We start from the raw sequence: 15,991 nt of genomic DNA on the forward strand, positions 1-15,991 counted from the left end.
CACAGCAACGTGTGAGCATCACAACATAGCATGTAAGCAAGTGACATCGAGACCACAGAAGAGACAGCAGCTCCAACAAAAGCAGCTCGACTTTATTGCAGGGAAGCTAGGGAGCAGCAGGGCAAGTGAGGGTCTCCGCAGAACTCCCATTGTTGAGCAGGATTGTCAAGTTCCAGATCTGTCTGGAAGGCAGGCAAGGATGGGGGTCCTAGAAGAGATGAAAAGTTAGGTGGAACAAAGGTGCCATCTGCAGTGCACATGGAAGCATTGCAGGAGCAGTCAGGGTTCTCGAAGAGGCAGCTGTGGCGGAGAGGTGGGGAGCCCAGGAGCTGGAGCAGGACTGGAAGGCCAGTGGCCAGCCCTGTACATTGCTCCCCCAAATCTGTTATACTGAGCTTGACTGGAACCCATTAACCCTGCTAAGCAGGTCACTGCCAACACCCTCTTTGGGGACTCCCAGGGTTGCTGGGATAGCACTCCCTGTCCTGTTTCAACTTACACTGGGAAAACAATGAACAAAATCACGACCAAACGCATCTGTAAAGAGCCTGATGATCAAGGTGACTTCATACCCAATAAATATTCTATCTCTGGTTCCCAAACCTGGATTCAAATCAGTCATTGGGGCGGGAGGGCTCGTAATACAGACTGTGGGGTGAAGCTCACTTGATGAGTGATTTTCACCCAGCGCCATGCACCCGAATCTCAGGGAGCCTTCTCATACTACACATGGTGACTGACTATGTACAGATAAAATTACATGATGTCTATAATTTTCTTTGGAACAATATGGGAGTGGGCCATGGATGAAACAATGATGGCAGTGATTGGATTATTGTTGGATCTGGGTGATGGGGTACACAGGGATTCGTTTTGACTACTTATAGATGTGTGGCACTTCCTATACGGAAAAACTGAAACAAACAAATAAATAAATACAACTTCTAGGAGACTTATCAGGCCATAGAAAGGAATGAAGTACTGATCCATGCTACCGCTTAGATGAATCTTGAAAGTATGATACTCGGTGAAAGAAGCCAGACACAAAGGTCACATAGCCTATGATTCCTTTTCTATGAAATGCCCAGAATATGTAAATCCAGAGCAGCAGAGAGCAGATTAGTGGTTGCCAGGGAAAGGAGAGAAGGGGCAGTGGGGAGAGATTGCTTAATGGGTACAAGGAGTCTTTTTGGGGTGATGAAAGTTTTGAAACTAGAAAGAGGTGGGGATTGTGTAACACTGTGAATCACTAAGTGCCAATGACTGGTACACCTGAAAATGGTTAATTGCACGTTATGTGAATTTCACTTCAATTTTAAAAAAACAACGCTATGAGAAAATCCTTATGCTACACGTGGTTTTACAACTGACAGGTATTACTTTTTTAGTGGAACAATATTCACATGCCTAGGCCAGGAGATTCTAATTCAAAGTGTCTGCACTGGGGCTCTCCCATGTGTATAGCCAGCTCAGGAAGGTTTTTCTCTTCCCTCCCTCCATCCGTCCCCCCTTTTTTTAAATTAGTTTCACAAAACAATGTAATTTGTCAGAATACTTTCATCAAACACAATCTTACATTGAGGCCCAATATGAAACCGGGCTGCGTGGGAATCAATGGAGGGCCCCAGAACCCCCCTTCCTCCACTCAGCCTCCCCACAAAACCCTAGGAACATAGGAATGATAATGAACACTGATCTTCAGCACGATAGACCATATTCAGAGGGATTTCACAGTAATCCCCATCAGGCAGGAAAGCAGGGAAGAGGCTGTAGCCCTATTTTACGGATGGGAAGACTGAGTCTCAGACACGTGAACAGAAGTGTTTAAAGTTACAGTGTGAAATGAGGGCAGGGCTGGAATCAGAATCCTAGGATTCTAATTATCCATCCTGTGCTCCTTCCTGAACATGGGTTGTGTCCATGGAGGGAAAGGGGATGAGGAAAACAGATGCATCTGACATCTCATGGTTTGCATGTGAGTTCACTATATTCACAGGACTCGCCCCAGCTCAGATTCCAATGGACAGCTTTCGGAAGGAGGCTAAACTCTCAGGGGACTGACAGGGCCCACCAGTCATTAGAACTGGTCTCTGCCTGGGGGAAGCTCTCCGTGGGTCCATTCAGAGGACAATGTCACCAGCCATTAGAGAACTGATTCCGGATGCCCGACTCTCGTCCTGCCTCTGCCACTCACCTGTGTGCGGCTTCAGCCACACCATTTACCCTCGCTAGGGCTCAGTTTCCACAATTATCGTGAGAGCACTGAACCACACCAGGAATGTGGCAGTCATTCAACTCACGCACCAAATGCACTACGTGGGTAGTGACGGCTAGGAGGGCGGCGCTGTGAAGGATTCGGAGAGTGCTGCGCACAGAAGGAAGGAATGTGGGCTGGATGAGTAAGGTCGGTCCCAGTTCCATAGTGAAGCGTGCCGGCACACGTAAAATAAAGGGAATATCCAGCTGAGACACGCAATCATTTTTGCACCATTCTGACTTCACTGACCTCATCAGTGCACGGGAGCATGACGCCCAGGGCACAGGTGTTATCTCTGCTGGGACGGTCAACTTATCACAGCAAAAGACACACGGCTCAGGACAGTATGCTTGAAACTTAAACCTGGCATGAAATGCACCCCCCACGTCATAAAGGGGACCCTGGAAGACATTACACAGGGCAACCTCTACTCCCAGGGGGCTGTACGGATTCCCTGGACGTGTGATTGGCATTAGGTAATGAACTATTATATTGAAGTGCGGGGGCCTCACCCACCTGCCCACTTTGGTCCATCCTGCAGTCTGGGGGCCCAGGCCCTCACTAGCTGGGGCCGAGATGGGTAACAGTCTTCCCTGTTTTCCTCAGGGTCTCCAGCAGAGTATCCACGCTGTGCTCAGATTCGATGGAAACCTTCTTGCTGGGCAGGTCGATCTCAAACTGAACTCCTGCAGGAAAAAGAAGTGGGGTGTGTGTGTGTGTGTGTGTGTGTGTGTTGGGGAGTGAAAGCAGAGACTCTCAGTCAGCAGGACAAAGAGTTCAGGCTTTGAATTTCTTTTTCGCAGCCGCTCTTCTCCTTTCCTCTGGACCAGGGATCAGGAAACATTCTCCGTAAGGCTGTAGTTTGCTGATCCCTACTCCACTCTAGGGTTTCATTTGTTTCCTTTTTAAGTAATACAAACATGTCATTTTTTTTTTTAAAGGCAAACATTTCTGAATCAACTTTGGAAGTATAAGGCCCCTGCTGTCTCCAACCTCTAGAAATCACTGTGAACAGTATGGCACCTGTCCAGTCGTTCTCCGGTAGACAAATGAAAAATAATTCCCCCCCCGTGGCGTCGTACCATATAAACAGGTCTTGCTATATTTCACCTTCCAATGCCAAGCTATCTGGCTGTCGCAGTTAGCACATACAGACTTTCGTCGTTCGTTCTTTTCCCATAGCTCCACCGTATTCCACAGTGTGGATGCACCTTACATATAGTCAATCCCCTGCTGAAGGACATGGAGGTTGCTTCCCGTTTCTCACTATTATCACAGCAATGCTCTAGTAAACATGCTTGAACATATAAAACCTGGGAAAATATTTCTATACCATGAATTCATAGAATGGAAATTGTGGGGCAACAGACTGGCACATTTTCAGTGTTAATAGACATTGCAAAATTGCCCTCCTAAAGGGCCGTGTCAACTTAAGACCCCCAAGCGGCACATGCAGAGTGGGTCTTGGTGAGACAACAGGCTGCAGCGGGAAGGCCCTTGGCAGGTCCTGGGTGTGCTTCACCACTGACCTGCTGGGTCCTGCCCTCTAAGGCCTGAGTCCACGTCTGCATAGGAAGGATTGGGGCTGGCCAGCACCTATGGTCTTTCCAGTTCAAGTATGCCATTAGTCTGTGATTTCTCAGGCCCAGCACTGCTCATCTAGGGCCCCAATCAATTCGAAAACCCTTCTGACCCATCTCAGGAGGCCATCGATGGGGAGAAACCTGCCCAAGTTCAAAGGCCGATCACCAAACATCAGTCAAGGGGCCTTAAAAAAAAAAATCCCATGGCAGAGTTTAGTTATCACATCTGAATTTGTACCTAATGGATACCCAGGGTGGGGAGGGGTTGCAATGTCCCTTGCTGCACTCTGAGTTCTTAGCTTCGGGCTCAGAAGTGTTTCCCTCCTCTTTGCGATATTTTGGTGGCATCATAGAGCTGGAAGAAGCTCTGGGACCATCTAACACAGTGGATTTCAAACTGTGATTGTTGCAGCCCAGGTTCCTGGGCAGGTGTCCTTGGGCTGTCAAGGGTGAAAGCAGGCCCCCCTCTCACTTCCCCCAGACATTGCCGCTCTGTATGTGAGGAGCTTCCAAGCAGAAGTTCCAAGTATCCACAGCAAAAGCTGATACAGACGGCCATTCCCATATGACAGCTGTGGAAACTCAGGCCCCAGAAGGGCCACAGTCACATGGCAAGTCAGCAGCCAGGTTCTTTCCAGTTTCAGATCCTTTGAAATGAAGATCCTCGTTAACAGCACTAGACACCAGGCACTGACTCACTGTGGCACTTTGGGCAAGTTTCCTCCCTCCAGGGCCTTGGTGTCACCATCCCCATTCCACAGATGGAAAGTACGGCTCAGAGGACTGCTTTAAGTGCTAATGAGATCACATCTACGTGGAAGCCCTTTGAACACGGGCTGTTATTATCTAGGGTTTCAAAACTGAAAATCTTAGAAGACCGCCTGCCCCCAGCACTACTGGAACCGGAACTCTGCTCACAGCTCAGCTGTTATCTCACGGAGCCTCAGGGCCAAACCCCAGTCCTCTCTGGGCCTCCGTTTCCTTAGCTGAGATTTGAGGGGGCTGGATGAGAATAATGGTTTTCTAAATATGTCTGAAAGAGGCACTTTAGGAGTTCTGCACATGACTTACTCGAAGTTCATTTTTAAAGTTGTTATAATTTTTTTAAATCTTAGTAGAAAATGACCCCCAAATGTGCCATATAACAAAAGTTCTCCCACTGGAGATCACCAACGTACTAACTAGTACTGCCAGGGCTCTGGAGCTGGACTGCATGGTCAAATCCCAGCACTGCCACTCACTGGCTGTGTGATTCCAGTCAAGTCCCTTAACCTCTCTGAACTTCAGTTCCCTCCTGCTTATAATGGAGATAGTCAGAGAAGCTACCTAAATGGTTATGAGGATCAAATGACCTGATCCATAGGGCCGCTAAGCAGAGTACTTCGCACATGCTAAGTACTAAATACGGCTTAGGTTTACTGTTATTACCAGTATAAACTGAAGCTGTCCCTGCTCCATATCTGCATGCATTTGAACATGACACAAGTTGCGGGTTTCCCCCACTCCATCCCCAGCTGAGGGCCACTTACTCACCTCCCAGCTTGTTGAGGACCCGAGTGACCGCACTAGAGCAGCCTTCACAGGTCATGTCTACGGTGAACTCGTGCTTCTGAAACAAACAAAGGGGACCATGAGCCAAATACTGCAGAGAGACCCACACACCCCACCAATATGCAGTCCCACTCAAGGGCCAAGACAGGGCAGAAACACAAGGCAAGATCTGGCTGTCCTCAGACTCACTGGTTGCCTATTTCTGAGCCCCACACTCTTCAACTGTGAAGTAGAGTAACTAAGGGTTTCTATCTCTCTCAGGCTGTTGTGGTCTTATTAATGCACCTTCTGCATTAAGCTGGCCTTATTAATGCACCTTCTGGTCTAATCAGAAGAGCACCGTCTGCATTAGAATCACTTGCAAACACAACAGGTTCCAATGAGCAAGTCTGGGCTGGGGTGTCGCCTCTGACTAGAAAACTTCCCTGGTGGTTCTGATGTACGGACACTACTGTTCTCATCCAAATGCCTCATTCTCGGAGGCAGCTCCTACATTCTGAGAAGGGAGAGGCTTCGCCTGGGCTCCCAGTTATGTGGAGGGCAAGCCAGTAAGGGAACCCAGGCTCCTTGACTCTTCACGTGGTCTTGACATCCTGTAATCTTCAGGTCATCTAACAAACGAAGCTCCCAGAAGACAGCGGCTTTGTTCAGTCCATTGCTGCATGTCAATACAGGCACAGCTCGGAGACATGCCACGTTTAATTCCAGACCACCGCAATAGAGCGAGTATTGCGATAAAGCAAGTTCTGTTGCCCAAGGACTGAAAGTCAACAGCTATCTGAAGCTTTCTGCTGGTGACTACATAGAGCAGGTCTCCTTTCATCCTCCATAGTACAGAGGTCAGAAACCCGGAGGTGGCTTCTCGGTGGCAAACATTCCAATTCAGTGCTCTCCTCTTCCACCCATGAGTTGCAAAAAAATTAGGGGTGGTAGAAAATCTACCTAATGGACAGAGTAATCCATTTTTCACAGAGAATTCCAACACTGGCCACCAGTGAACACTTGACTGTGTGCAGTTCCAGCCCCTCAGAGCCTCTGCTCTGTCACCTATAAAATGGGTCCTTTAAAGTAGATGAAAAAGGGTAAGTAGCGCAATTCTCTAAGAGAATCTCAGAACTGGAAGGCAGGGAATGGAGTGGGGTCACATAGTCCAGTCCCTTCCAAAGAAGAAATTCTTTCTCAACTATCCAGAACATTCAGTCTTTGAACACCTTGATGATCGAGAGTTTACTACCGTGTTTCCCCGAAAGTAAGACCTAGCCGAACCATCAGCTAGCTCTAATGCATCTTTTGGAGCAAAAATTAATATAAGACCCAGTCTCATTTTACTATAAGACCAGGTCTTATATAATGTAATATAATATAATATACTATAATATAATACCGGGTCTTGTATTGATTTTTGCTCCAAAAGACGCATTAGAGTTGCTTGTCCGGCTAGGTCGTATTTTCGGGGAAACACGGTAATACTAATATTTGAGTGCCTACTCTGTGCTAGGCATTGTTCTAAGCACTTTCCGGGCATCACCTTGTTTAACAGTCACACTATCCCATGAGGCATTATTATTCTCTCTTCTTGACAGAGAAGGAAGCTGAGGTTCAGAGGTCAGGTCACTTGCTCAAGGTGACACAGCTAGTGAGTAGCAGGGCCTAGACCAAACATAGTCTCCAAAGCCTAAACCCTTGACCACTGTGGTCCTTGTGAAAATGGGTTTTGAATTCTGCCTGCCTATAGTTCTACCCTACTTGTCCTAGGTCTACAAAAGACCCATCATTTCTTGGGCACTAGCTATGTCAGTGGCTGTGCTGAATATTTTATGGGCATTCTTCCAGTTAATACTAACAATGGTTCTGTGAGGTCAGTGTTTATCCTCATTTTACAGATGAAGAAGTCAAGGCAAAGAGAAGTAAAACAGCTTAACCGAGGTCACCCAGTTGGTAAGCAGCACAGATTTTTCAAAAAGGTTTCTGAGATGCTATGTGTTGAAGAAACCTCTCAGGTGACACACTTTTCCCCCTCCGGTTTTGATGGCAGACCCTTGACTAACACCCTCCCTTCTTCAGCTGTTCCTTTTGATACGGTGCCTTCATTCTGATCATCCCCTCTAGGGGGGGGTCTTATGTTTGTCTGAATCCCTGGGAGTAAAACACAGAATAGTGATCTTGAAGCTGGCCTTCCCTTCACTGTCACCTCCCCCAAAAACCTGGTGGCCTCCTCTGTGTCAGTCTCAGGGTGATTAATGTTGTTCTCTGACACTGCCATAGGCAGATCTGCTCCAGAACTGGGAGGGCCGACACTGCCAGGTTCTTTTCTTTGTCCATACTTTGTGTTGTCTGGGGATTTGTCTCAAGGCACCTGGCAAGACCCAAGGGAAATGAAACCTGAGATGTTTGCGGTTCAGCCCAGGGGGCCTCTGGCTCCCCTGGCAGCTGCCCAAAGCTAGGCTGCTAAGACACCAGGCATCTGCCAGGCACCTCTGGACTCACTAGGAGCAGAGCTGGGAACTAGGCACCCTGGGGGCAAGTGCCAAACACAGGACCCAACCTGTGGGGTGCAGGCCAGGATGTAACTGGGATCAAAGCCTCCTCCCCCAGTGACTACTTTTGTCCACACTTCCCGTGTCGTCAGGCCAGGAGAGATTGGGAGTCTGAAGATAAGGGGATTTATCCTGGCTCCACCCAACTTCCATCATGACCTTGATTAAGTTATGAGGTTCTTAATTTTTTACCTGCAAAAGGCCCTAATTTCTTATCTACAAGGCTCAGTAAGACTGAGTGAATTCCAAAGACAGGCCAAGTCCTACTCATTCCTCCCAAACTCTGCCACGGAGCGACTGGCGACTTTGGGCAGGTCCCCGAACCTCGCTGGGGCCCCTGGGTTCAGGTTCAGAAAGTGACGGGTAGGGCAGGTGAAAAGCACTGTCTCCGTACAGTGTCGCCTGACCTGAAAGTCGGCCAGAATGGGCAGGAGCAGGGGAGGAAACCACAGACCTCTGAAAACCTGCACGTCTGGGAAGGCCCCCCCACCCCCGCTTCAGGCCAGTTCCGCGACGGCGGTGTCCAGATGGACCGCGCAGGGACCCGGCGTTCCCGGTCCTGCTCGCCACCACTCCCTGTGTGACCTCGGGCCACTGCCCGCCCCCTCTGGGTTTCCGTGTCCCCGTCCATGCAGGGAGGGGCTGGGTTTGCCATCGCTGGAGGCCTCGCAGGTCCGCTATTCGGAAGCCTGACTCCTACAGGTAACCCCTTCGGATCGGATTTTCCGCAGCGTCGCGGAAGCGAGGGGCCGGGTGGGGAGAGCGGAGAAGAGGGGCCACCGCTCCCGCCGCGGTCCGAGCCCCAGGAAAACATCTGGTCAAGCCGCTGTGCCGTCCAGGCGCCAGCCCGGGGCCGCGGGTCTGCGCGGGGCGAGGGCAGGACGGCCACTTACCGGCATGACTGGGGAGGGGACGGCGGGTGGTGGCGGCGGCCGCGACGCTTCTCCCGGGTGTGAGCGTGGGCGAGGCTGTGCTTCCGGGTGCGCGTGGGGAGGAGCAGCCCGCAGGCATGCCCCGCCCCCTGCCGCCCGGTCGGCAGCTAGGCCCCGCCCCCCGGGACCGTGTTAGCCACTCAGCTGCCTTCTGGCGGCCGGGGCCGCCCGGTCGGCAGTTAGGCCCCGCCCCCCGGGACCGTGTTAGCCACTCAGCTGCCTTCTGGCGGCCGGGGGCCCTGGACACCCGCCACTTCTGCGCGACGCGGTTAAATCTAGGCTGGGCCGGACTCTACCGCCTGGTGACCATTTTTAGACCGCCTGTGCCTGTCAGGTTCCTGTTGGGGGCTGGAGATAGATACGAGGGCCTCGCAGTGAACTCTAGGGACCCTGTCCCTCCCTAAAGGGACACTCCGGTATTCACTCGATGTTTATTGAGTCTCAACCATGAGCCTGCGCTGCGCTAGGCATCCAAGGTGCAGTAGTGGAGAAGACAATAGCTCAGTAGGGAGCCAAGGAAGCAGGCAGATGACATTGCAGTGTTAGAGGGAGTACGTGATGGGGCAGAGGAAGGATCTCCAGCTCAGACGGGAGTGTGTGGGGGGACGATTCTTGAAGAGAGGAGACATCCGAAGGAGGTAATGTCTGAGTTAAGGCGGGAGAGTACAGGTTCATCTGATTGTGGGGGAGGAAGAAACTTTCCTCTACCTTTCCAGGTTCTTTCTCAAGGTCTGATAATTCAATCATGAGATTTAAGTAAGCAGAGAAAATGACCCAATTTAACTACATACCTATGTATGGGAAACCCACATACCTGAGAGAGGCAGAGACAGAAACGGAAAATGAGGAATATATGACTTTCTTAGCTAAGGATGAGGGGAGGAAGGTCATTTTCAGGATAAGAACAGTTCAGTAATTAGAACTTTGCCCTGCCTTGTCTGTGTAGGTCATAGAAAGTTACTTCTAGTGAGAAATCTTATGGACAAGGCCCCTAATTTAAATTCTTCTAGATAGTTGGGAGGGGGTGCAGAAGTTTCTCTTGAGCCCCATGGGGCTCAGCTGCATTTAGTTCAAAATAATCCACATTTCACAGAGGCTCCTCTGAAGCCATACGTGGGGAAGGAAGATGAGCAATTTGGGAAGGAAGGAGGCAGAGAGAATAGCACGTATAAAAGTTGGAAGACAAGGGTGGGCTCGGCTTGACAGGCAGAGATATTCGGACCGAGAGGCAGACACAGAAGTGGAGAAGTGAAGCAACAAAGACATGAGCCCCCAGCCATGGGTGAAGACAGAGGGAGGCAGAGATGATCTAGGACATGTGCAGAGAAACAGAAATGCCAAGACGTGGAACTTCAGACACACACACACACACCTCTACACACATACACAGCACCTGGGGGTTCTGTCCTTGGAATATCCAAGGACCGTGCCAGAGGGGCTCAATCTAAGTTAGTCTCGAAGATCTCTACTCAACAAAACTGGAGAGCTCATGAAACACTCAGATTTCTGGGCTTCGCCCTAGCTACACTGCCCCAAGGCATACTCTTCGTGCCGGCCCCCACCCGGGCTTCTGGTTTGGGGAACCACTGGTTGAGGAGAACTGTAGTCTTAAAACATGGAACCTTTTTGAGAAAGCGCGCAGGTTTGTCTCTCAGCTCCAATTCATCCTTTTTGCCTGTGATGTGAAAATGGAGCTGGACCCGTTAACTATATTTTTCCTTTGCCTGCTGGCAGGATGAGAAGCTTCCTCAGTAAAGGTTCTGTAGAGACACTGGAGAGGGAAAGGTTTTCCTTCCTGGTCCCAGCGTGGTCTCTCCCCTGGTCCTTGCAGGACGTGTGGTTGGCCGATGCCCAGCTTCTGAGGACCTTCCCCAGCACCAGGCCTCTGTAGTGTGCAGGGACCAGCAGCACCTCGCAGGCAGCTTCCTCCAGAACCGACTCCCCTCAGGTGTTTTCATAACAGAGTGGCTCCAGTGAGAGCCTCTATCTGTGAAGAGTTTTGGCCAGCATCCTGGAAGGTGGTTTTCCAGCCTAGAGTGTGGATTTCTAGTAAGTTCCACCGGCATGGCACCATAGCCACTTCTCTGCCATTCAGTAGGCCAAGCCTGGACCTCAGGCTAGGGTCAGGGGTGGGAGGTGGGGTGGGCTTGGAGGTGGGAGGATTCTTGCTTGGGCCCTCTATCTTACTATCCTAGCCCTATGGGCTGCCCCTCGTATCTGCTATTCCTATATTCTTTAGAACATCCCTGTATTCTTTATTTCTTACTAGCCAATCCCTCCTTACTACAGGCCCATTATAATCTTTAAACTCTCCTTGTTCAAATTATGGTATGGTTTCTCTCTCCTGATTGGACCCAGACTTGTTGAGTAACAACAAGCTGCCTACTTCAGTTTAGGGAAAAGGACAATGAATCTACCTTTGGCCTAAATTCAGGGAACACAAAATGGGAGGGATAAGTCTAGGCCAGGACCAGTCACTGACTCACACGGTCCGTGGATGAGAAGACCTACAGCATGGTGAGTACAGGACCATGGATATCAGAGCCTGTCTTGGTTTGCTCAGGCTCCTGTGATAAAATATCACAGACTGGGTGGCTAAAAAAAACAAGTTTATTTCTCACAGTTCTAGAGGCTGGGAAGTCCAAGTTACGATGCTGGCTGATTCGGCTCCTGGCGAGAGTTCTCTTCTTGGCTTGCAGAGGGCCACCTTCTTGCTATGTCCTCACATGGAAGAGAGAGCAGGCTCTGGTAAGGGAACCGGCCCTATTGGACTAGGGCCCCACGCTTACGACCTCAATGAACCTTTCTCACCTCCTCACACGCCCTGTCTCCAAAATCAGTCACATTGCAGGTGACGGCATCGACATATGAATTGTGGGGGAAACACACTTCAGTCCATAGCAGAGCCATAGAGACCAGGGTTTGAGTCTTAGCCCCATCATTTGCCAGCCCTGGCATCTTAGGCAGATGACCTCTCTAAGCCTCAGTATCCTCACTTATAAAACATGGATAGTTAAGGTAACTATACAATTTTTTAAATCCAAATCTTTTGAGAGTGAAAGTGGAGGCCGTTCATAGTTATGCCAAGGCAGGAGGCATACGCCATGACTGTTCCAGGCAAACCAGGACATATGGTTTCCTCAGAGAAACTGACTTTGTGGCTTTGGGGAGGAATAATATGATCATGCCTATAAACTCCCTAGGACATTGCTTGGCACAGGGCAGGCATCAAAAAGTACTACATGTCTTCTTCTATTTACTAGGACCTCTCCCGGCCTCCCTGGCACTGGGTCTTCCCCTACGGGCAGAATGCTCCCCCTTAACCCTAGTCCTCTCTCCACCTGCCACACTTTTCCTTAGGTCCAGTGAAAGCAAAGCTCAACATCTTGGTAGCACTGGGGACAATTGTGCACTGGGGCTGGGGGAAGCAAGATCACGGTGAATGGGGGTGGGGAGGAGTAAAGGAAAGGCAGAGGAAGAGGGAATAGCTCCGAAAATTGGGGAAAGAGGGAGGTTAAGCAGAGAGAGGAGGTTACTGAGAAGCAGCATTATGGGAACTCATTAGAGATGACAAATGAAGACCTACCAGAGAGGAGAGGAAAATGTACAGAATTATCATTCTTATATGTAAACATATACATAAATTCCTTATTTACATAAAAATAAGCATGAAATGAACTACAGAAGTTATCTTGGATGGGTGCAGGAGTCCAGGCAAAAAACCCAGTGTACATACTGTTTAAAATTTTTCAAAAAGCACAAAAGGACATACAGGGACAAGAGTCTCCCTCCTACCCGATCTCAATGTTTTAAACAAAAGGCATTCTATACACAGTTTTGCACCCTGCTTTTCTCACTTTACAAAATTCTTAGAGGTTATTCTTTACTATACATATCAATTCCCTTCATTCTTTTTAGTGCTACATAGTGTTATCTCTCTCAGTTGTTCCATAGTTTATTTAAACCAGTCCCAGTGGTAGAGACCACTGGTTGACGACTCCAACATTCATTCCCAGTCTCCTTTTTTTCACCCTTGTTAGGATGGAGGCTAGATCCCTAAATACTTGCTTTCCCATCCCCCCTGCAGCCAAGTTGCCCAGGTGATATGGCTCTGGCCAATAATAATGAGTCTGAAGCAGAAGCGTGCTAAGAGGCCTCTTGCTTTGCTCACAGAGGGAACGGATGCCACTCCTTTCCCCTTCCTGCCCAGAATACTGATGTGAGGTCTAGAGTACAAGTGTGCCATCTTGCAACCATGAGGGAAATGGCAGGAGAATCAGAGATGCTGGTTAGACTGTGTGCTCACTGAACCCATGCCAGCCGCAGCTTGCCTCCAGACTTGGTGTGTGAGAAACGTAAGCCCCTCTTTATTTCAGCTACTGCTACTCAGACTTCCTGTTACTTGCTGTCCCATTCTTGATGCAGTCCTTACTGTTGGACATACAGGTTGCTTCCAGTCTTTTCATGCTAATAATGATGGCATAATGACAATCCACACACATACATCTCTGCCTAACACGTCATGTAGAATACAGTCCTACACGTGGAATTGCTGTTCGTTTTCGGTTTTGACGTGGCCACATTGCCTCTTTAGGTTTTATCAGCTACATTTTTGTATCTCCAGATATATGTGTCCTACCTGCACTCATTCCAATATTATGGGTGATTTTTTTAGTTCCCTTTTTTCTGCTTTTCTTTGCCGTATTTTCTACAATAAATATGTATTAAGAAAAGAATCACAGGGAAAAATATTTTTAAAAAGCCGAGTTCAGGAATTCTGAGTTCCAGATGGCCCAGCAGTCTCATTACTAACCTTGTAAACGTGGGTGAGCCATTTCATCACTAAGCCAGGGGACCTTTCTGGCCGACGGAGTTATTGTGAGGGTAGGAATGTACAGACTGTGGCCGTATAGAGGGTGGGCTTGCAGACAGTGCTTGCTACCTTCCTCCTGGTGTACCCTCTCCTGTGGACCCCACCTACTGGAGTGACCATTTGGCAGATGTTGGGTTTAGGGAGATGCTGCCTCCTCCTGCAGAATGGCTATGCCATTTAGGTTTTCTACTAGCAGTATATGCGAATAACTGTTTGCCCACACCCTTGCCAACATTTGATATTAGCAAATGATCATTTTTCAGAGTTTGATGACTTCAATTATTTTACTTCATTTCGCCTTGGCTTCCCCATCTGTTGAAATGAGCTGTTTGAGGATTAAATAAGCAATTATATATATTTAATAATTGTTCCTTTCTTTCTTATTGGGCTTTGGGTTTACAGTGATATTAACCTGATTTCGAATACCAGCTCTGCCACGTTCAGGCGATGTGACCTTGGGCCAGTCACTTAACCTCTCTGAGCCATAGTTTATACTTCTGGAATATTGAGTTAATACTTCAGAGTTTTTGTGAGGAGGAATTGAAATACTGTGCCTAGCAGCATGCCTGTCACATAATAGGTGATTGATACACGTTATATTATTTGGACCTTCAAGTTTTGTCCCTCTTCTAAGCCACAGGAAGTGAGGACTCCTAGGTTTGTATATACAGTGTACAGAATGTGCTACAAAGAACCTCTTGCAAGGAGCTTTGGCTGCAGGTTACCACAATTTGCTGTGGATTCCAAAACTCTCAAACTACCTGGAAAGCTGTATATGCAGGATTACGTGGTGGCACACCTGGGAGAGTGAAAGGAAGTCCCAGCCTTTGAGAGGTTTCTGAGAAGGCTGTGACCCTTTTCCCTACTTGAGGGTATATCTTCCTTCCCTGGGCAGTGGGTAAAAGAACACGGACTTGAAATCTGGGAGTCCTAGCTTCCAGCCCTAGCTGTGTGACCTTGGGCACGTTGCTTGACCTCTCTGAGCCTGTTTCTGAGAAATGAGATAGGGTTGTTGTGAACATTAAATGAGATCATCTTGGTAGAGATGCCTGGGTCATGGTCAGCACTCCACAGAGTTTGCAGAGGTGCTGTATTTGCAGTCAGTGCCAAAGGAGGGAGGAATCCAATTAGGCATGTCTTTCTAAGCCGGTAAAGGTTCTCTTTGGATCTTTCTATGATTTTTGTATGGTAAGGAGCCAAAGGAAAAGAGGTTAGCAGTCTGGGAGAAAGGTGAATTAAAATTTTGGATGCCTCATTTTCAAAATCCCTGTATGTCTAAGGGGGTGATGTGGTATTTCACTCTATTTTAGAGATCAAGGTGTCTATATTTATAAAGATCACCTATAAAGATCAAGGTGTCTATATATATAATCTGTGCAAGTACACCAAAACCATACAGGAATGTATATAGATAGTTATAGCAACACAGTATATCTTCGTAGAAATAATCACCCATGGCGTCCCTCCCTCCTTTTTAACTGTTTCCATTATTCTGCACTTTGCTTTCCTTATATATTGGTACCTCTTGGAGATCACTCTATACCACACACACAGATCAGCCTCATTTTCTCTGACAGTCCACTGTATTGTTTCTAACCAGTCCCATATAGTTTGACAGCTGGGTTATGTCCTGTCTCCTTCCACTACAAGCAGTATTGCAATGAATATTATTGTACTAGGTCTTTGTCACAGGTGGGAGTTTAAGAGGTCAAGATACACATACATACAGGCACAGGTTTTTAATCACCCTTCATGAGTGATTAGCTATGTTTGGGAAACACTGATCCAGATGTTATCCTTAGGATCATTCCTTACCAAACATTTCCACTACCCTTCCATGGCCCCCACCAAATTGTATTTTCTGGAGTCTTACCCAGGTTTCTTCCCACCCTGATTCTGAGAGCTTTGGGGAGAATTGGCAGAAAGAGAGGGTGAGATAGTGTACGGAAGGGGTTTGCACATTTTGCTTGGCAGTGGAGGGAAAGACCAGTAAAAGGCTGGGACTCTCCCTTAGATGACTTAGATAACTAGACCCGGCTTTCTCAGCCCCTGCACTATTGACTTTTTAGCCGGATAATCCTTTGTCGTGGAGGGGAGAGGAAATCTCGGCTGCGTCCCTGGCCCCTGTCCACTAGATGCTAGTAGCCCCTCTACCCAGTTGTGACAAGGCCACATATATTTCTCTTGGGGGCAAAAATCTCCCTTGAGAAAGCAGTGCTCCAGACAATTCACTGGTGGTGAATTACTCACTGAACACT

General features: G+C 48.4%; 2 protein-coding genes across 4 annotated transcripts in view; one reads left to right on the plus strand and one right to left on the minus strand.

Annotated features, from left to right (window-relative positions):
• The window catches only part of LOC308491562 (ras GTPase-activating protein-binding protein 1), a 296,580-nt gene that overhangs the window by 225,806 nt on the left and 54,783 nt on the right, over nt 1-15,991 (plus strand). The window contains exons 1-2 of one of the 3 annotated variants that reach the window (XM_081035386.1): nt 8,563-8,630; nt 11,484-11,608. The exons of 1 other annotated variant lie outside the window; for it this stretch is intronic. Coding sequence is in view for 1 of the 2 variants with exons in the window: in XM_081035381.1 (XP_080891507.1) it covers nt 11,484-11,608 (125 nt within the window). In the remaining variant the exon portion in view is untranslated. Of the gene's footprint in view, nt 1-8,562; nt 8,631-11,483; nt 11,609-15,991 lie in introns of those variants that run through there. One more of the 3 variants, XM_081035381.1, reaches the window with a different exon arrangement.
• On the minus strand, nt 72-8,954 carry ATOX1 (antioxidant 1 copper chaperone). Its single transcript, XM_081035394.1, has 4 exons — nt 8,822-8,954; nt 5,374-5,449; nt 2,774-2,943; nt 72-208 (listed from the first exon to the last, which is right to left on the minus strand). The coding sequence occupies exons 1-3, from the start codon at nt 8,825-8,827 to the stop codon at nt 2,819-2,821; spliced, it is 207 nt and encodes a 68-aa protein (XP_080891520.1). The 5' UTR covers nt 8,828-8,954; the 3' UTR covers nt 72-208; nt 2,774-2,818.

The sequence above is a fragment of the Rhinolophus hipposideros genome (assembly GCF_964194185.1).
Source record: "Rhinolophus hipposideros genome assembly, chromosome: 23".
Classification (NCBI taxonomy): Eukaryota; Metazoa; Chordata; class Mammalia; order Chiroptera; family Rhinolophidae; genus Rhinolophus; species Rhinolophus hipposideros.

Bases quoted from the DNA above. Each gene is read 5' to 3' on its own strand.
- ATOX1 (XM_081035394.1), bottom strand. The intron at 2,944-5,373 runs GTGAGTAAGTGG...TTTTTCCTGCAG, and splicing joins GGTCCTCAACAAGCTGGGAG to GAGTTCAGTTTGAGATCGAC.